A 21306-nucleotide genomic window follows, 5' to 3' on the forward strand; every position below is an offset into this window, starting at 1 on the left:
CCAGAGATTTAATTAGGCGTTTACACCTCGGTTTGGAGTAAACGACTGGTAAGAAGTGCTGGGGGGAGAGAGGGGGGAGGTTAGAGGGGGAAAGGCAAGGGGTGTGTGGGGGGGGGGGAATCTATCAGCAGCCCCGTTTTGATTGACAGGGTGGAGGACCATTGAAAATCCTTCTGGGTAGCTCCCGGGTCGTTCTGAAGCTCCTTTTAAAAATCCTTCTTCAATGCTGCCTCCCGGTAGATGGCAGCTCCGCCGGGCGCGGAGGCAGCGCGGAGGAAACGCGGGCGGATGGAGTAGGGCGGGACGGGGCGCCGCGCCGCGCCCGCTCCCCACGAGTGTCCCCGCTCCCACTGCGGGCGGAGAGGCTTCGCCGCCGCCCCAGGTAAGATCCCAACAGCCATCCGAATGGGTTCCGTGGGGGAAACAAGGAGAGTTTGAGGGTGACTGGGTGCGATGGAGGGAAGTTCCTCCGTGGGAGAGTTCGCGGGGACGCGCGCACCGCGAGAAGAGGAAACGCAGCGCAAGTCCCATTGCCCCGGGTGCGTATTTTCTCTCTTTTTGTTTTCCTCTCTTTGGAGCATATCGTGCTTTCTTAAAGAAAAGAAAAAAAAGATGAAAAAAAAAAAAAAAAAAAACAAGTCTGGGCGCTGGGCCGCGCTGCGGTCGGGGACGGCGGTGCGCGTTTTGGCAGCCGGGAAGGAACGGGTGGGGGGTGCGCATCCTTCGTTTGCCACGATCCGGGAAGAGCAACTTTCTCGCATTTACATAACGATGTTTTAACAAACGGCGCAGCCGCCGGGCGGGGAAAGCATCGGTGAGTGAGAGCGGGCCGGGACGGAGCGGTGCATCCCGGCGTGGGGTGCGGGGGCCGCGGGGTTTCTTCCTGGTGCCGCTGAAGTTAAGCAAAAAAGGGGCAGCGTCGAAACTCCGCAGCGCTACGATATGCTTCTATGGGAAATCATCCTCTTCTCTCCCCCATAAACCTCGTAAGGTTGGGCAAAAGTTTGGGCGCTGGCCCCCAGAGATCTGGGGAAGGGGGGGGGGGGGGGGTGTCCTTTCCCCGCTCTCACTCTTAGAGGTACATAAATCCCGGCCCTGCGCTGTCAGGCTGGGTTGATGAATGAAGGGCTCCGCAGTCGAAACCTATTTACACCTCCATTACGGGGCTGACCAAACGGGGAGCAGCATGCATATTTTTACCGCCTGAGATCTCATACATCTCCGCCAGAGCCGCCCCTCGGGCCATGGGATAACGGCTCGGGGAGGGCGGGGGGGGAGGAAGTCCGCGTTCGGATATGCTGCGGGGACATCGGAACCGCGGCCACCGTGACAGGGACACGTAGAGAGCGAGGGACCTCACCGGGGTGGGGGTCCCGCCCGAGGATGGGGTGACACGGGCTCCTTTCTGCAGGCAAAACGAAGCGCTCCAGGAAAAACGCTCTGAGAAGTCCCCTTTTCGAGGGAGATGCGCTTTAACACCGAGGTTTGCTGCGACAGTCCTTTTTATTGTTATTATTATTATTTCTATTTTCCTTTTTTTCCTTTCCATGGAAGCGCCCCGCCAGGAGCCATGTGCTCCCCACCCCCCGAGCGTTCCTCCGCTGCCGTTCCCGTTGATTTCCAGGCAGACGCGCAGTTCGGAGGCATCCCTTCCAGCTTTAGAGCGACCCGGCTCAGCGCATCCCGGCCCAAATCCCCGTTATCCTCCGGGATCGTCTCGGTCTCAACCCGCCCGACAGCCCAAAGGGGGAAAATCCGCTTTGTCCCGATGGGATGCGGGCCTTGCTCGATCCCCTTCTGAAACGAAAAGCGCAACCAAAGCGTTGGAGCGCGGTGGGCTCAGCCCCGCAGCTCTCATCCCGCTGTGGGGGTGCTCCGGCGGGTCGGGCTCCGGCTGTGTTCAATGCCGGGGGGAGAAAAAAAAAAAAAAATTAAGAAAAATAATAATAATAATCTTCCCCTCTCGGCCTCATCCCGTCCCCTCCGGCGGCCCCCTCCAGTTCCACTTGGTTAGCTCAAGTTTTCCATGTAAATGACAGTAATAAATATCTAATCATGTCCCGCAGCCATCGGCGGCTCGCCGAGCAGCCGGCATTAATGAGACTTCTCGGGGACGTGGGGCTTGGGGGTGGGGGAAGAAGAAAGAGAAGAAAATTAGCGAGGAGCAAAGTTTTTTCCGCTCTCTTTTAAACGGGTGTCAAACGCGAAGCTGCTCCGCGGGAGGGGGGGGCTGCTGTGCTCCCCTCTTCCTCCGGAACTGTCGCACCTGTGGGTCCCACCGGGACTCAACCTCGTCCCCTCCAATTAACTCTTTGCAATTAACCCACCCAGCCCCGGCCCCAACCCCTCGAGGCTGCGTGCACCCCTCCCAGCGACCCCCGGACAATGAATGGGGCTGCGGTGAGAGCTTCGTGTTGCTGTTGGGGGGGGGAGGAAGGGGGGGAGAGGGGGTATGAGGAGGGGTTAAAGCTGAAATTAAACCGTGTGAGTTGGATTTGTTCTCCTAACGCTAAACAAATGGAGTGATTACCTTCTTTCCAAACGCATCAGTCATACTACATTAAGTAGCAGAGAGCTAATTATCCCAATTAGGAGGCTGATTTATAATTAATGGCTTGGACCAAGTGATAATTGGATGTTAATGGATAACAGTTTTGTCTGCAGTCGCCTCCCGCTTTCCCCAAATGCAGAGCTGGAGGGGCTTTTCTCTCCTCACACCTCTGCCCGGCAGCACAAAGCAAATGAGGGGGGAAATCTGCTCCCGGCAGAGGTTGTCCTTCGGGTGTCGTTGAGCAGTGTCTGTAGGATGACCGCTAGCATCCCCTTCCCCACCTTTTCGAGCCATTCCTGCCTCTTTTCATCCCCTTTCTGAGCCCTGGCCAATTCACTCAGACACAGTTGTCCCATGTCTCCGTGTGGGACAGCCCTTTGGCTTTTGGATGGTGTTTCTAAGCTTAGTTTTTCCATATGGGTACTTAACAGAGAGCAGAAAATTCCTGAAGGACTGTGAGCGGCTTCAACTCTGCAACCCCACAACTGATGAGAGGTTGCATTAAATTTCACCAACGTATTCCGTGCAAACATGTCCAAAGTTGTTGAATGGAAGCAGGTAGAGAGGCTTTCCAGCTTTTCCTGATAATTTAAAGATAACTCAATAGGCAATTGGGATGTTCTCTGTGTTGCTGCTGCTTCTACCTGCACCAAAGGAGCAGAGCAGCTCCTGCAGGTCGGGGAGAAGCAATGTAGTCCTGAGTTGAGTGAATACAGAGGGTTTTGCTCCTTGTGCAGTGAATTTCTCCTTTAAAAAGAGGGAGTTCTGCTGAGAAAGAGGGCATCCTAAAGAAAGGAAGTGAGAAGGAGCAGGACACCATTCCTCTGTGTCATCCCCATTGCCTGCTCTGCCAAAGCAGAGATGCTGCAGGAAGGGTGTGGGACGCAGCTCTCCGTGGTGTGGTTATTGCTGTGGTAGGGCAATGCTTCAGCTTGAAGCAGCATACTTTAAGCCTGCAGGTACATTGGGTCAGAGAATTCTCAGGGGCATCCCAAACTCAGCTCACTGATGGATGTCAGCTGAGATTTGGCACTGAGTTCTAGCGCCCGCGTCAGAACAGAGACACTTACAGCTTCATCTGACAAAAGCATTAAGTGCAAAACATTAAGAACACGGAGAGCCCAAATTTCCTAATTCTACAAAGCTACTGATAATTACCTTACTTTGGGGTAACACATTGAAACACGCTTGCTGCAACACGTGGAAAATTCTGAAATGCAGCCATATATGTATCGCTATTAATTCACAGTGCAACAGGATTGCTCAAAATCCTTAGCCTTTTGCCTCCAGCCTGTGCCAGCCCAAAAGCTGCTGGGATTGATTATTTCTTATTTCTGTTGACTCCACTGGGTTTGGGATCAGGCCCTTCTTTTATGAGTTCCAAAGCACAGCCACGGCCCGTGGGAAGGGAAAGGTCCCCAAAAGAGGGAGGGAGTGGGAACGGGGCTGAGCAGCACTTGCAGCCAGGGCTGTGGGTGGGCCACGGCACAGACGTGGTTTCCTCCTGGTAGCTGCTGCACGGCTCCTTAGGGAGAGATCGCAGCCAGAGCAAACACTGCTTGGGGGAACGCTGCTTTAATCCGCCCCGATGACAACTTGCAAAGTGTTTTATGGGAAGAGGGTGCTTGGGCATTCAGCTGCTCTGCCTGTCCTATGGGTTCAGATCACCTGCTGGTGGGCAAATCGTGCCGCTTACCTTGGCAGCTGTGCTCAGCTCCATGCGTGCAGCCAAGAGCTTACAGGAAGGGATGAGTCACATTGATGCTTTGAGGGGGACACATCTCCCCCCAGCCTGTGCAAAGTCCTGGTGTGGAAGTAGAGGGTTTTTTCAGTGGAAGGAGGAATGTTAGCGTTGTTATCCTTGTAAAGGATGAAAACTCAAAACATTTGCCTTATTCTTTTAAGGTAAATGCCCTGGAATTGTGTGACTCGCTGGAGGTGCCTTTCAGGATTATTATAATCATAGAATCATTGAGGTTGGAAAAGACCACTAAGATCACCTAGTCCAACTGCCAAACCATCACCACCAAGAGCACCAAACCACATCCCTCATCATTTGATTTGTCTGTCATTTTGCCTTATAGCCAACCTTGCTGCTGGAAAAGCATCTAGAAAAGTCATTTTTGTGCCAAATGGGGCAAACTACAATGAAGCACGAACTTGCTGCATGTCACAAAGGTGCAGTGGCCATCTGCTCTCAATTTAACACCCAGAACCTAGGGGTCAGTGGATGAGCAGCGACGGTAGGTGTTTGTCCCTATCTTCTGCCTTGAGTGAGAGCAGAAGGGACACGATGTGTCCCTCACCCCATGATGGGCAGGAACCTCCAGGACATCGCATCCCCTGGTGCTGCCAGGAGTCTTGAAAGCACTTTGGAATCTCTGGGTCTCCCTCATTGTCAGGTTTGGAAAATCAACTTTGCCAACTTCAAGGCAGACAAAATGGTGCCTCTTGAGCAAAACCATTTTCAGGACAGTGAGAGGAAGAGCTGAGCCAGACAACCCTCATACAAATACAACGGAGCCAGAAACATGCTTGTTTTGGAAGAGGTAAGGGGGAAAGGACTTTTTTTTCCCTCATACAAACAGCCAAGTCAAACACTTCAAGCTGTTGGTGAATTCAGCATCCTCAGGGTTACCCCACGGCTGGGCTCAGGGCAGGATGGAGGCAGGGATGGGTTGAGAGGTGCAAGTGGTGCAGTCTGTTGGAGCCCAGCTCTGTGCAGTGCTGACATCCACGGGCACAGCACAGGGCTGTGTGTGCCCCCATCCTCGGTGCTGGGTGGGCTGCAGAGTTCCTTTCTCACCGCAGCGCTCATCAGAAGAAATCGCCTAAAAATGTGATTTTTTTTTAATTATTATTTCATTTTATTTTATTTTTTTGCTGTTGATTGAGCTGGAAGCAGAATGAAATCCTGAAAGTAGAGGTGTTCGTATTGTGAGCTTATTTACTCAGGAAAGTGTTTTTGCTTCAACACGAATTACAGGCTCTCTTATTGAATTCCTCCAACAGAGCTGATCTGCAAGCACTGTGAGCAGCACGGTGATGCTTAGCCATCCCAGTCTTGTCCCTGTGCTGCACGTCACTGGGGTCCAAGCCTTAAAAACTGTGCCTGACTCAAAAACAGGGATAGTGAAGGTGTTTCTTTTTTTATTTCATTTTGTTATCTTTTATTTTTGACCGGGAGAGGCTGCCCTTCAAAGCACGCTTTCGCAAAGCACAGACCCTGGAAATTCCTTAGCCAGGATCTGTCTAATCAATCACTTGGTGCTGATATCTAGGAAGGGGGGAAAGCGATTTCCCAAAAGCCTTAAATAAAAGTCCCAGTGACCAATGAGCGTTCCTGCTGCAGCCAGGCTTGGCTCTCGGCCGCTCACATCCCCAAGTCCTGTGAGCCCTAAAACTTCCCCATCCCAGCAGGATGCTCTCAGACTTGGTTTCGAAAACCTACAAACCTAATAAGTCCAGTTTTGCTTTTGTTGGTCCGTGATTTGTCCAGACAGACCAGATGTAATTAAGATCTCACTCCACGCTTAGAATTAACGGTGTTTCAATCCAAGAATTTGAACAGATGTAAAAATATCACCAGTGCTTTAGAAATGGGGGAATCTTGATTATTTTTTTTTTCTATTTTTTGAGAGCTGTTCTCACTCCCTTGATTTCAGCCCTTTGGAAGGGTGGTTTTATGGTGCATATTGGTCTCGGGCTTGACGTTTGAATGGGAAAATATGATGTGTTGCAGTACTGGAAATTATTTATATTTCATCCCCTACAAAGGTGAGATTACTGAATGTCTGAGGGAACGACCTCATGTGAGGCACAAAACTGATTTATGGCACGCTGGTTATTATCTTACATGATTTTGGACCGTTATACAAAGATTTAGGGATATAAAAAAAAACAAGATTGAAGAAAACCTCTTGCAAGGACCATTTGTTCAGAACCTCGTAGGCATGTAACTCATTTAGCACCAAGTACATATAAAACATCTGTCTGCCTATGGATGGAGCCTCTTTCCCCGTGCTGTCAGATACGCAGGGGCAGAGATTTGTTATCCATCTTGCTGATTTGAAGTGTTTCTGAGTAAGGACTCAGAGCGTGAAATCATAAAGCAGAGCAGCCCTCGGAGGGGGGGGAATATTTTGTCATGACTTCGGTTTTGATGAGGCTTATTGCCAGCAGTAATAATGGGGACACTGTCAGCACAAACTGTTTTCTGTTCTCCCCTGTTAATAGTGACCAGATTCCCGTGCTTGGCAAAGAGAATGCAAGCAGGAATTCGCATTGACTGAGCAGATTTGCCGGGCTGCAAGACTGCAACTTTGCTTTTACATGGCAAGGCTGCTCCTGTATTGCTGTCACCTACAGGACCCAAATGCCAACAACAAGGCATAGGTTCCCTGTAAACACCAGGCTGTTTTTCCATATCTTTACTTTTTTCTTCTTCTTCTTGTTTTATTTTCCCAAGTGTTTTTTCCATTCCCAAGCAGCATCTTGCTTCCTGGCACAGACCCGATGCAGCGCAGAACTCTTCCAAACCTCACACACATCTCTGGCTCTTCTCTTTTCATCAGAAATGAACAATGGTGTTGAAACCCAATTCCACCAATGAGCTGTCAAAATCCAGATGTCACTTGTATGGCACAGTTTGTTTCTTTCTATATAAAGAAGCCCTTGCACACTCCAGCGCTCCCCAATTTTTGGAAAGATGTAATGAAATGAGAACACCCCACAATGTCCATCAGTTAAATTACAGCTCCAGCATCCTGTTCCTGACCCTTCCAAGAAAAGTTTTGTCTTCCTTATCATAGAGTCATAGAATTACTGGAGCTGGAAGGAACCCTTTAAGGCCATCCTGTCCAACTCCCCTGCAATGATCAGGGACACCTACAGCTCCATCAGGTGCTCAGAGCCCCATCCAACCTGACCTTGGATGTCTCCAGGGATGGGGCATCCACCACCTCACTGGGCAACCTGTGCCTTATAGGTTTTATTACCCCATTCTTCATGATGGTATCTGAGGATCCCGTGTAGGTCTGTCAGTTTAGAAACTTAGAATGGCTTAGATTAGAAGGGACCCCAAAGATCATCCAGTTCCAACTCACCTGATGCAGGGAGGTTTGAAGTTTGGTCTCAGTACTTTCTAGAGCTTGGGATGGCTCAGTATCAAGAGGAGCCAATTGCAGAGAAAAGTGAAAATGGCACACAGCCCTGGCAAAGCATCTTACTCCCAATCTCAGGTCTCTCCGTTCCAATATCATTTCCTTGGGAAGGGCAAATATCTCACCCCTGGCATTTTCCACTCTTGCCTGGGAAAACTGGCCAGAATGAACTGTAGAAGAAAATCCTTCCCTGTAGACCCAGTTACGTTCGTGTAGAGGAAGAAAGGAGTAAGAGCTATTTATTCCAGGATAACACACAGAAGCAAAAGCTGTACTGGTTCGGCATTACTCTGCTCTTACAGCCAAGCTGCCATGGATGTCCTCACTCAGCACAGCTCAGCACGGGGAGGCTCTGCGGCATTGATGCGAGCTCTGAGGCCAGCACCGTGACACTTGGGCTGCAGCAATCGATACATTTCTGACCTAACAAGTTTTGTCAGTTGTGTATTTTTGTTGAATGCCTCACGTGCAGCTGGCGTGCAAAGCCAGAGACTGACTGGTGACATATTGATGGGGGAACAAGGGGGTGAATGAGGAGAGCAGCAAGCAGAAAATGTCCTTCAACCCAAATTCTTGAGTGAGATTAGTACAGCTCTAGGTCTTTATTATTATTATTAGTAGTAGTAGTAGTATTATTATCTCTTTTTTCCCCTTTAGAGGGGAAAGATACTGCTGTTTTGTCACAAGGCGTTTTGCAGAACAGTTCAATATCAACTTAAAAATTTCTTTTCAGACTGTTTCAACTCAATGCATACAGAAACACAAGCCAACAGGAATAGGAGTTTTCACCTGGAAAGGAAGCGGGTGGTTTTCTCCTCTTTGTATCTTGTTTCAGGACAGAATGATCTGCCTATGTTCAACCTTATGAATGGTTAAGTAGGGGATTTGCAAGAATTTTATACAAATTGAGAAGCCAAAGTCAGATGACACCACTGTGTTTGACAATACTGACGTTCAGAGCCAAATTTCCCCTATACGCTACATTAACTGCAAAAAATCACACCACTCATGCTATGACTTCATGGGAATTTGAGGCTTCTGGGGCTAATGTTGGGAAGGGAATAGTGGGAGTGCTCAAGGATTGCAGAGTTCCCATCCCCAGTCATAAATTTGCACATTGCTTTGCATCAAATTAAGCAGCAGTAACAGAGGAGTTTTTTGGGACTGGGCTGGTGACACTGGGCTTAAAAGGAGAGGAGCAGGGAGTTTCTCCTACAACATCAGACAAAATGCAACATGCAGGTGGCTGCACTCAGCCTCCTCCCGGGCCTTCCAACCATCCAGACACATAAAAGATGCATTTGCAGATTCTGGAAATTAAAACCATCTATACAGCCAGTGGGGAGGGATCAGCTTATTTGGTTGCTTAATGAAATATAAAGATTGTTTTAACCAGTGTAAGCACTATTCGACAGCTTGTGAAACACAGCGGTGGCTTGATGAATGGCTTTCTCCATTAAAAAAAATGCTATATGATGTCTTTTAAATATTTAATTTATTGAGGTTGGAGTGTGCTCAGAGCTGACGATTAAATGGGAGCTGTTTTCTATCTCAGTTGACGTTGCCTATGAGTTCAAACTGTATCACACAGTAAGTGTATGATATAGAACCATAGAATCATTAAGGCTGGAAAAAAACATCTAAGATGTCCACATACCACCAGTGCTGCCCACTAAATCACGCTCCTTGGAACCGCATCTACATGTACATCCTTGAACACCTCCAGGCACGGTGACTCAACCACCTCCTTAGGCAGCCTGTGCCAGTGCATCACCACTCTTCCCTAAGTGTTTCCTAATATTCAACCTGAGCATCTCCTGGCATGACCTGAGGCCTTTCTTTCTTGTCCTATCACTCCTACCTGGGAGAAGAGGCTGACCCCCATCTCACCACAACTTCCTTTCCGGCAGTCTTCTATGGTCCAGATAACCTGCAATCTCCCTGGAGCAACAGTTCCAGTGGAAGCTGGAAGGCACACCACTGCAGTGCCCTCCAGCATTGATGATACGGGAAAATTCCCCTTCTGTTCTTTTTTCTGAATGTACAATGGGATTAAGAATTAAAAAGGCATTTCTGTGAGCTGGGGAGCCAAAGCCTCTTGGCTTCCCATGTATTTCCTGACCAGACTGAGCCCCAGTGTGGATTCTGTAGAAATATCTGTGTTGGGGATGTGCCACAAGCTCCAGTCTGACCTTCCCCCTCTCAGGTGATGGAACTTGTCTTCCGGTGGCCACAGGAAGGCCCTCAACTTAGAGAACAACCAAACAGTTCTGGCATGGCTTAAGTCTTCCCTCAATTAGCACAGGGCTGTTGCATCCTTGTGTTTAGGTCAGCATTTGTACCAAATATAGAATCATAGAGCCATTAAGATTAGAAAAGACCTCCGAGATCATCCAGTCCAACCATCAAAAAAAACATCCATTGTCGCAGTGACTCAGCTCGGAGCAGCTTTGGTTTTCTCTCCCACTGGAATGAATAAAACCTTGATAAGGTGAACCAATTGTTTTGTTTTGGGGTGGTTTTTTTTGTTGTTTTTTTTTTTAAATGAGCTTGGGTTAAGCTTTTGAATTGAAATATTCTGAAAATGAATTCAGAATTGCCTGGATTTGTTAATACAGGACAGATCTGATGTCATTTTTTCCCCCACTTTCCTCAACATATGTATCAGGACCCTTTAGATGCGTTATTCAATAAATCATCTGTTGATAATAAAATCGTCTGCCAGTACTTTCAATAGGTTAAAGAGTCCTCAGTGCTGAAAAAGAGCAGCACATAATTTTCCATCCTAACATGATTGCTATTTACTGCATCACGGTCCTCCTAAAATGGCGGGAGTCAAGTTAGCTGCCACCAATGATCCAATGATCAATGATCAGAAATGTTTCCTAAGAGGTTGCCTACACATCCTGCCTGCTTTCCTTCAGCTCATGCAGACGAGGTTTTTTTCTCTCAATGCCCATTCATGACACTGACTTTCCAGATGATGGTGTAAATGGAATTTTTTGAAATTTTCTTTTGAGGCAAATGTTTCACAACTTCCTTTCTGATGGCTCATGAGCTACAGAAATGATATCCCAGAGGCCCTCCGTCATTCATAATGTGGGTGAATGTAGCATCACTCAGCTTTTGGGATCAATGTTAGCTCAGTTTTATAGATGGCATGTTAGGAAAAGCAGCTCGAAGTTTCTTGCAGAGCCCACCGTGGAAAAAAAGGGCATTTGTTTATTTTCAAATAATTTCTTTGCTGTTGAGCTATGAGTCTTCAGTATTTATTGCAAACCTTAACTCCCTCTTTAGCAGCAACATTTTTGGCCCTATTAAGCTACAGGTTTATTTTCCTTTACACCACATGCTTTTTTTTCTTTTTTCTTTTTCCTCCTATCATTTGGGTTTTGTCATGAAGAACCTTAAGGAAAATGGGTGGAAATAAATTACACGTGAGTAGGTTCAGATAGAAAACATAGTTTGACATTTTAGCAAAGGGCCTGTGGAACAGCCCACTGTAGGCAATGATAGGAAGAAACATTCAGCTGATTCTGTGATGGAGCTGGATCGGTTCGTTAAAAGCAATGATAATATGATTTCTTTTATTATGGTATGTGTGTAACAACGCTTAAAAATCCCTTCTGCATATCATGTGTAGGATACAGACAGATGTTGATCTCTAAGTTCGGCAGCCGGATTGGTGTCAACTGCGTTCTAGGAGCACCTGTCCCCAAACCTGCAGGCATTGCAAAGTTGAGAATGAGTTTGGGATCAATGCTTCCAAAGATCTGGCTGCTGTTTTGCAGGTTGATGTCGCCATGCAGCACTATGGGGTGAACGGATACTCCCTGCATGCCATGAACTCACTGAGCGCCATGTACAACCTGCACCAGCAGGCAGCCCAGCAAGCACAGCACGCGCCCGACTACCGGCCCTCAGTGCACGCCCTCACCCTGGCAGAGAGACTGGCTGGTAAGAACAACCCACGGCTTTTGCCCTTCCATGGGAAAAGCCCTTGATTCTTGCACCTTGCAGAACTCTTTCTCAGCAGGGAACACAAACCCTTGGCTTGACCTGTTTTCCCATTTGATGTGAGTCCCATCTAAAAGGGAGTGCAAAGTCTGCATAATATTTTATGTTTTGGTAGAGGGAAACTGTTCAAAAATATTTGATAGAGACCTGGATATTTACTTGTACTATGGGAAGGTAAACCCATCCACTCAGCTTTTCAGCCTACCGTAGGCACCCAAATCCGGCTGAGATCATCAAAGTCTTCTGCAGTTCAAATGACCAACAGCAGCCAAATTAGCACTCTGGTCACAAACTGGGATGTGGTGTGGCAGACCAGATCTGACAACAGGAGAGATGCAGAAGCATTGCAGTAGTATGCTGAAGCTAAAGTTGTCACTTTGCTGTGCAACTCCAGAGCCCTTTCCAGAATAGATCATCTTCCCTGACCACATAAAAATTGCCCATCTGCTTTAAGCAAGCTTTGCAGCTGTCTGATATATTGAGGAAATTTAAAAAAAGGTGAATTTTCAGGACAGTCCACTCAAATGAGTATGCCATGTAGTCAAGGTGGTGAAGGTCTTGGTCTGTACCAGTGAACCACTCAAGTCTTCTCAGCAGTAAATTTCCCTTATCCATCTGCTGAAGGAAATGCTAGTAGTGGCCGCCTCAAAATGATTCCTTGAGCCACTCACTGTAGCCTATGGGATCTCTGGGAGGCCATAGGGCAGAACTGGGAGTCAAAAAAAGGGATTCAAAGTAGAGAGGAGACTGAACCTGTCTCTATTACTTCAAAATGAGGACAAATGTGCAGTTTGCTTGTCCTGGTCACCCATTCTCTCCTGGCCTAACCGTTCCAGCACATAGATGATTCTCTAATCACGTGGGAGTGGATGACCCCAAACCTACAATGTGCCTCCCAGACCTTGGTCTCAAGGTGCCCCTTTCCTAGATGCAAGTATTTTATCAAAGATTTTTGTCATCACCTGTTATCTTTTACACTACAGGATGGAGGACTTACTGTTTTTACCTTAACTAGGGTAAAAGAGGGAGATAAAAAGATGAAATAAAAAGCTCTTCTGGTATTGTTGACTGGGGGATTCAATTGGTCTTCCAACCTCTTATCTTTAAAATTAATATCCCACCTGGAAGCCTTTCTGAATTAAATCCTGCAGCCTCCTTGTCTGCTTATCTTTGGTAGAAGAAACGCATTACATACCTATGAGCTGGTTCCTTTGCAGTTGCTTCACATTCTGTTACTTCTGAATATCTTTCAGTGCAGGGTTATAGATCTCATTTGCCTTCTAGGGACAGTCAGAATAAAGCAGCACAAAAGCAAACGACCTTAAGTCAAAAAACAGAGGTTTCTGATTGTAACTGCAAGGCCTCACCTGCAATTTATATTCTTCTTGCACAAAGCCTGAAAACATAGTTAAAACATTAAAATAATTGCTGGTTAGCTCTCGTTGGAGTGGCCAAACTTAATGCATGAGCTGCTGCCCCTGGGGAGCTGGCTGGTCTAACACTGCTCTAGAAATTCGGGAGTATTGCAGCCTCCAGGTAGGGTGTTAAACCAGCGTCCTTTCTCCTGCTTTCTTCTTCTTGAAACACAATTGTTAGCTTTGTAAAACATTTAGGAGCAGCTCCAACTTCACGTCATTGCCTCCAAAGTGGCAGCTTTTACCAGTTTCAATTACCCAAGAGCTTGGATACCTTGAACACAAAGGTCTCTTGTACACACCCAGGGCCATACTGCATTTGGCCGAAGCCCTTTGCCCCAGTCAAGTCTTTTCCAGGTTGCCAAACCCACACTGCTTTGGCAATAACCCAGAAAGGCGCAGCAAATGCTGACCTAGAATGAAACAGCTGGAAGCTGGGAAGAGGAATGCTCAAGCAGTGCAGGGCTGATTCGCTACGCTCGTTAGCTGACATATTTGGAACCCAGCTGTGTGGTTCTAGGGCTGGCCCGACAGCAGGTTTTCTTTTACTGTTTACATTCATGCCACGATACTCATGACAAAAGCACAAGCAGCAGCGAGAGCCATCATCTGGCTCCTCACATTGATAATGCTGATTTTTCTCCCTGGTAGGTTGTTTTCTAGTGTGTTTATCCCTCTCTTCTACTGGAAGTCACATTCTTAACTGAATTAAAAATGATACCAGACACCGCTAAAGCTCTTTCTGCATTTTCCTCTTTGAGAGCAAACCTCTTGCCAGACTATTTCATTCCAGCACTGCAGCACAACATGTCCCAACTTGAGAAATACAGGGATTTATTTTTCATTCTAAAATAACTTATTTTCGTTGATTTAAGATCTTTCTACTCCCACCAACTGTTGTGCAATAGTAACGCCTGTGGTAAAATAATAACCCTTAAATGTGGGCCTCAGATTTCCCCCAGCCTGAATTTCTTCTCTGCTCTCAATTCTGTGAGCGCAGTTTGCAACGTCAAACCCTCTTAGCAGCTCCTCCACCAAGATGGGCTCAGCACATGAGCTCTAGGCTTGCAGTCAGCAGGGCTGGGTTGGGTTCCTGGCTGCCTTTTCTACCCCAGATGCTGGAGTGTGTCCACACTCAATAAAGCACGTGCCTTCAAGCTAAACACAAAAGCACATGGGCTTAAGTGCTTTCCTGAACTGGAGCCCAGGACGGCTTTCTAGTGTCATGCCTTGAAGACTACAGTGAGCAACACACAAGGCACTACAGAATAGCGAGCTCAGCCTGGTTTCTTGGAAGGTGTATATCTTCTAGTGCAGCTACAGCCAACAAAACAGGCTTGGGAAAGCTTAGTTTGAGCTGTATGGACTCTTCCCACTGATCAGCACACCACATCATGGCAGCATTGAAGCCTATCAAAGCTCTGCCCACGGCTTCAAGGAGAGCATGACACACAGTGTTGGATTCCTCTCCCAGTTGGCACAGGGAATCCACACACCTTATTTTCAAATGTGTTTCTTAATGAAAGAGCCTTAAGAGGTCTAGGCCACATTGAGGGCTGCGTACCTTCATGTTCCACCCCAGTGATACTGGCTTATTTCAATCTAATTTAGATCAGGAGTCTCAATAGTTCCCACAGCTGTGATACAAGTAGGTTTCTGCTCCAGAAGAAGCTTTCTAGTCCCAGGTTTTACCTCCTCAGACACCTCAACTAACCAGCAAAAAGCATGCGTGGGTTTTATTAGATCTAGAGCCCATCAAAACACCATTGTGTTGGCTCATCTGCTGTTAGCAAGTGCTTCATTCAAATGTCAGCATACAAATTCCAATAATTAAATTGGCCACTTTTCTTGTCTTCCAACGGCTGTACATTTCAAGACATCATTTTGGAGGCACGTTATGGATCCCAGCACCGCAAACAAAGGCGAAGCCGTACGGCCTTCACTGCCCAACAGCTGGAGGCACTGGAGAAGACCTTCCAGAAGACACACTATCCAGATGTAGTGATGAGAGAGCGGCTGGCTATGTGCACAAATCTGCCTGAAGCCAGAGTCCAGGTACTGCTGTTATGTGGGTTTGTGAGTGGGGATGATTAAATGAATGTACTGGGGTTACAGAATTATAGAATTGTTTGAGCTTGAAGGAACCTTTAAAGGCCATCTGGTTCAACTCCCCTGCAGCAAACAGGAACACCTATAGCTCCATCAGGTGCTCAGAGCCCGATCCAGTCTGACCTTGAGTATCTCCAGGGATGAGGCATCCACCACCTCTCTAAGCTACTTGGGCCAGTGCCTCACCACCCTAATTGTAAAACACTTTTCCCTTATATCCCATCCAATTCTCTCCTCTATTAGTTTAAAACCATTTCTCCTTTCCCTCTCACAATGAACCCAGATCTTTCAATATACTCCCAATGTAACAAAATATTTCATGGCAAATACAATTATCAGTGAAGAGAGAGAAAAAACAACCAAACGAAAAAAAGAGCCCCAACTCCTAAACCATTCAACTGAGGTCACAACATATGCTAAAGAAATTCTAAATCCCAGCCGTATTTTTTCAATTTAGGGTTGACTGAAGTGCACACTGGTTTTCATCTGTTCTTTCGCATTTCTTTGGGGAAAATTTTAGAAACATCAACAGAAGTCTACTTATTTATTTATTTGTAAGGCTTTTCTGGCTTTCTCAGAGCAGCAGAAACCCAAGTAATTCCATCTGCTCTTTTCCACCAGTGTCAATAACTGTAACATCTCAGGCCAAGGCTTTATTTATTTATTTATTTTAAGGACTAACTTGTGCAACTTGCTTCATAACCTGCTGGTGGAATGGCGCTTGCATTGACAAGACAAAATAGCAAGCTCCTCACTGGGGATAAACAGTGGAAAAAATAATTATTTTATACGAATGTCAAGCTATTTTGACCTTCATGATTTCTGTTTCTTCATCTAACCAACCAAAAAAACCCAGTAACAATATTTACAAACATACTTCTTCCAGGTCTACTGATTCTAGTTAAAGGAACGTGGGTTCTCCCTTCCCTTCCCTAGATTCACTTTCAAGATACCAGCCTCTACCTGTAATGACTTATGATCATAATGACTTACTTTGACTGTCTCCTCTGTAGTTTTGATGCACTCAGAATGACTTTAGCAATCACCATTTGGAGCACTTTTCAGTGTAGTGTAAACAAACAAAACTACAAGACATTCTGATTGGATGCAACAACCTGATCAATTTAGAGAAAATGAAACAAAACAATGAGGTGACTTAAAAAAAAGCAACACATAATGACTGATGTTTTTCGATATATTTATTGTGCGACTCATAGAAGCATTAACAAAAGGTTAAGATACAACAAAGATGAATGAGGTTTGGGCACAGTGGTATTGCAGTATCTCATACGTGGGAGTCTCCTGAAGATGCCCTACTGAATGATGCTGAATTTGGCATTATGTGTGATTTTCAACATTTTTCCCCTTTACTATTTGTGACATTGAAGGTTTGGTTCAAGAACCGAAGGGCCAAATTCCGGAAGAAGCAGCGTAGCCTGCAGAAGGAGCAGCTGCAGAAGCAGAAGGACTGTGAAGGCAGTCACAGTGAGGGGAAGACAGAACCACCGGTGCTGGAGACCCAGTCCACAATACCTGACACTGAGAAGACCCAGAGCCTCCCAAGTGAGGTGAGCACGGACCTCAACCTAACCCTGTCAGAGCAGTCAGCCAGTGAGTCGGCGCCCGAGGACCAGACTGACAGAGAGGAGGAGTTTAAGAGCACCTTGGATGAGGCTAAAGTGGACAAGAGCCATGGTGTGGACGGCAAGGCTTTGAACTGCAAGAGAGCAAGCCCAAAAGCAGGTGAGGGGCAGAATCTTGGTGGTAATTGGGATTGGGTCCTTGATGTTTCCAAAGGGGATGCTGGTAGTTGGGTATTCACCCTTTTTCCCTATGGTTTGGGCGCTTGCTTGTAGGCTGTCCAGACTTGTCTTCTTGTCCCCAGCGCTAAATGTGTCCCATGGTGGGCATGATATCTATTGAAGCAGAATGGCAGAAAGAATAAAGGCCTTCTGCTCAGATTACAACCTGGAGAGAACAGTGTCCATTAAGAGTCAGAAAGCCACAGCAAAGATGTCAACTCCATTTCTAGGAAATAAGATGCTTGGAATGGACATGCGTTTTAGCCTTTCTGTGCTAACACAACTCTTCTCTTTTGCAACCTGGCTGCACAAGAGAAGACCTTGCTGCAGTCTGAACCCTACTAGGTGCAGACCAGCACCCACATCCAGCCTGCCAAAATAATCTCCGTTCCCTCTGTTTCCTGATGCAGAGTCTCCCATCAGCGCGACTGTGACTCCTTCATCCAGCAGTGGCCTGGCTCAAACTCACTCCTACTCCTCCTCACCCCTGAGCCTCTTCCGCCTGCAGGAGCAATTCCGCCAGCACATGGCAGCTACCAACAACTTGGTCCATTACTCCTCCTTCGAAATGGGGACACCATCTGCCATGCCCTACTTGGGCATGAATGTCAACATGGCGCCTCTGAGCTCCCTGCACTGTCAGTCGTACTACCAATCGCTCTCCCATGCTCAGCAGGTCTGGTCCTCACCCATCCTGCAGGCCTCCAGCTCTCTTCCAAGCCTGAACAGTAAAACAACAAGTATTGAGAACCTAAGGCTCCGGGCAAAGCAGCATGCAGCATCCCTTGGGCTTGATACCCTACCCAACTGACTGCCAGATGGGCCACCATTGCCCATAAGAAGATGCACCAGAGGTTGGCACCAGACATGTCACTCCTGGAATCCCTTCCACCCTCATCTCTTCCTGGAGTAAGGTGCTCCCTATCAGGGAAAACTTTGCATTTATTAATGTCTTACTAGCAACACAATTGCATCAGACATTGCTACTGGCTTGGTCTTCTTTAAATATTTAAGGAGGAAGGGGGAGAAGATGTGTGTTAAGACAGATGAACTGTCCCTTTGGACTGCTGAGAGATAACATTCAGAAAGAGCCCCCTCACCTCAACCCCACAATAATGTGCCAACTGTGTTATATACACCCTCTTTTGTTGTCGATGCATTCTTTGGGAAAACAAAGAGTCTTGCTTTGTCTTGTACATAGTTTACAATGTTGAAAGCACCCACTGCCCATGTGTTACTGTCAGTGTTACAGAACTGTGCCCTCTTTTGCTTTTATTCCCCTTTCTCTCAGTTTTGGTAGCTAGTCCCAAAGTCACAAATCAGCCACGCTCCCAACCTCAGCTCACAGCTAGTTGCTCTTCTTGGGTTCAGAGTCTTAATGGTGCTTAGAGCAAAGAAAAACCATTATGCAATTCACTGCTCTACTTCGCTCTTCTCTGCTAACGCTGATATTATAGCAGCCAGGAAATGATGCAACGGTGAATTTCCTGTTTAAGCACTTCCAAAAAGGCAAGCGTTTTTTCCTTTACTGTCTAATAGCACTTGTTCACAGTCAGAGGACAAAATACTGGCCAAATGCTGCTGGCTGGGGAGAAAAAATGAAAGCCAAAATCACGTGATTACTTTTGACTTGATTGTTTCCTCTTTGGTCTTCAGTGAAGTGTAAACTCCCCTATTTACAAATTATGGGGTTTTCTTTTTGGAGAGCATTTTGGTCTAGCTTCGGCAACAGAGAACAATAAAAACTTTGTATGAACTCCCACTGCGTTCATACACCATGAATTATATGGTTCCTTGACAAAACCACGATTAATGCAAGCTGTTCTTAGAAAAACGCTCCAATCACCAAATTCTACCCTCAAGCTGTGCAGCTTCAGACCCTGGTTAGCAAGTGAGAATGTGACAAATGAAAAATGCTGGAGGCCAAGCGAGGTGGTAATCGGGGGCTTTCTGTTCTCTGCAGCAAGGAGTAGACACACTCGCCAAAAGTACAAGGTCCTCAAGTAACCAAAACTCACCAAATGCAAAGTGATTTCAGTCCCCAGTTTTGGCCTTATTTCTCTGGAATGACCCTTCATTTTAGTAATCCACCCCAAGTGCTTTTCCTTCTTGAGAAGCAACCTCTCTGCCAACCCATAGGACTCCTTTTTTTTTTTCCCCAAACCAAATAAATGCTTTGAACTCACCGCACCAGGCAGAAGGGAGGGAGGAAACCCAGATCTAATCTAATATTGCCTAGGACCAAAAATGCAGACTGGCTCTGTGGCAGGTACTAGGTTGGAATCCAAAGGGTGTCAGCCAGGTCTGCCGCTAACACGCAGCAGAGATGGGCTAATTCACTGCAGGCCATCATCTGGTCCCTACTTGATTTAAAGAAGAAATGTAGAGGCAACGTGTGCGCAGCCTACACACCCTCTTGCTCCTGCCTCACTTCATACTAAGGCAGAAACCGTAGGTTGTTACCTCTTTAAACATGAGGGGGAAAGAGAAGGAGTGTTTTCAACTCCAATAATACATCTTAAAAAAGCATCTAAATCCCTTAAACTGAGACACAAGAATAGCCAGATTTGGTGGGAAATGATACCTTATCCCTCTTAAAATTGTTGCAAGAAAGGGAGGGGCAGCTCATTGACTGCACAAACTTCCAAGGTAAATGGAACATCTTCCCTAAATAGTTCTGCTCTGCCAAATGCTTCATTTTGGGCCTTTCTTTCCTTGTTCAGCTTTCCTGACTTTGTCAGATCGCTGCAGAATTCTATGCTTTGCCAAAACCAAATGTATTTGTAGGTCGTCAATTTTTGGCTGCCATTTTCAAAGGACTCCAATTAAATTAAAACCATCAAAGCGCATTTACTGTCTGCAGAAAGATCCCTTGAACATCCCAGCTTTCACATCGGTAGCACTGGGCACCTGTCAACCAAACCAGGGACATCAGAACAAAGCTTTCATTTTTGTCCTCCCCTTCTACAAAAAGCCATAAACCCGCCTTTTTGTCACCGGGGCAGATGCAGCCTTTCCATGGGATCTCCCTGCTCATCTGCCTCCATCTGGTGTAGACAGATCACATTTCTTATGTTGAGATTATCCTGAATTGGGATTAAATTGCCTAATATTTAAAAATAACAGGAGAACAAAAAGAAAAAACAACAACACATACCATTGCTTCAAATCTATATAAGCCCACCAAAATATTTAATCCCAATTTTTTTTCATTTTTATTTTCTTATGGCCAAAATTAACTAAAACTTCCATAACGAGAGTAAGCTTACGCATAATGCAAAAACTGATTTGGAAGCACGAAAAGAAAGAATTCAGGCTCCCAGCTTGTACAACTTCTGCAAAGAATTATCTGTCAAAACAGACCCTTTCCTGCAAATTGTTTTAATGCCTCTGGGAATTTGGAAAAAAAATAGAAATATATATATATATATATAAAGAGCAACTCCCCAACCAATTCAGGGCTATATATAGTATATAGTATATACAGTGGAAAGACTGAGGGGAATGGTACTGTGTCTGTCATTCCTCTTCACATTTTAAAAGCCTGAAAACATTATTGAGTGAAAAGGACAGATGCAAACCTCCCCAGACTGCTGATGGTGAAGGTGAGGTCTGCTTGTTCCCTGTCCTTTCCGAGCTATTTGGGAATCTTTTGATGGAGTCTCAGAGAACAGAAAGAGGATTCCCTCCCCTTGCTGTCCCTGCAGAGATCTGATCCACTTCCTTTCCTTGGTGAACCAGCCATGGCTTCAGCCCTTGCTTATTGAATTTGTAGGGGTTTTAACCACGGTCCATTCAGCGTAAGGGCCCATGAGAAAACAAGTCATGATATTCAGGGTAAGAGTTTGCAGCAAAATTTCTCCTGCTCTGCAAGAGAAGTCTGATATGTATTAATAAAATGAAAGAGGTATTGAAGTGGTGCAGGAGAAATACCGGTAATGATGCTGGGAGGAAGAAAAAAAAATGCTTTTTTTCCCTTTTTACATTATTTTTCTTTTTACATCAAACAAAGGGAAATATCCTTTATGTTTTACCCTTTATCCTTTGTTCCTATACAGGAACAAAGAGCAATGCAAGTTTTTCCTCCACTTCCCCCATCAAAAATCATCACTTAATGTGCAGGTAATAAAAAAATGCTCCCAAACATAAAAATAGCCCTCAACAAATGGATTGCTCCCTGCATCTCTTTCCTCACTGGGGCATTTTGTAACAAGGAATTCTAGCAGCTCCAGGACTCTGTTACCACTGCA

At 46.2% G+C, this 21306-nt stretch overlaps 1 protein-coding gene across 2 annotated transcripts; it reads left to right on the plus strand.

Moving 5' to 3' along the window:
• The first annotated feature begins 223 nt into the window (after positions 1-223).
• On the plus strand, positions 224-17867 carry DMBX1 (diencephalon/mesencephalon homeobox 1). 2 transcript variants are annotated; one of them, XM_048945895.1, is made up of 5 exons: positions 224-382; positions 11505-11670; positions 15022-15200; positions 16643-16997; positions 17467-17867. In XM_048945895.1, exons 1-5 carry the CDS (start codon positions 224-226, stop codon positions 17865-17867), a joined length of 1260 nt encoding a protein of 419 aa, XP_048801852.1. The 2 variants fall into 2 exon arrangements, with proteins under 2 accessions (XP_048801852.1, XP_048801853.1); XM_048945896.1 differs by lacking the exon at positions 224-382 and having other exon boundaries at positions 11517-11668; positions 15005-15200.
• Positions 17868-21306: the final 3439 nt, after the last annotated feature.

Source organism: Lagopus muta, chromosome 5 (genome assembly GCF_023343835.1).
Source record: "Lagopus muta isolate bLagMut1 chromosome 5, bLagMut1 primary, whole genome shotgun sequence".
NCBI classification, from domain to species: Eukaryota; Metazoa; Chordata; class Aves; order Galliformes; family Phasianidae; genus Lagopus; species Lagopus muta.

Bases quoted from the DNA above. Each gene is read 5' to 3' on its own strand.
- DMBX1 (XM_048945895.1), top strand. From the start codon at position 224: ATGCTGCCTCCCGGTAGATGGCAGCTCCGCCGGGCGCGGAGGCAGCGC. The intron at 11,671-15,021 runs GTAAGAACAACC...GTACATTTCAAG, and splicing joins CCTGGCAGAGAGACTGGCTG to ACATCATTTTGGAGGCACGT. The intron at 16,998-17,466 runs GTGAGGGGCAGA...TTCCTGATGCAG, and splicing joins GAGAGCAAGCCCAAAAGCAG to AGTCTCCCATCAGCGCGACT.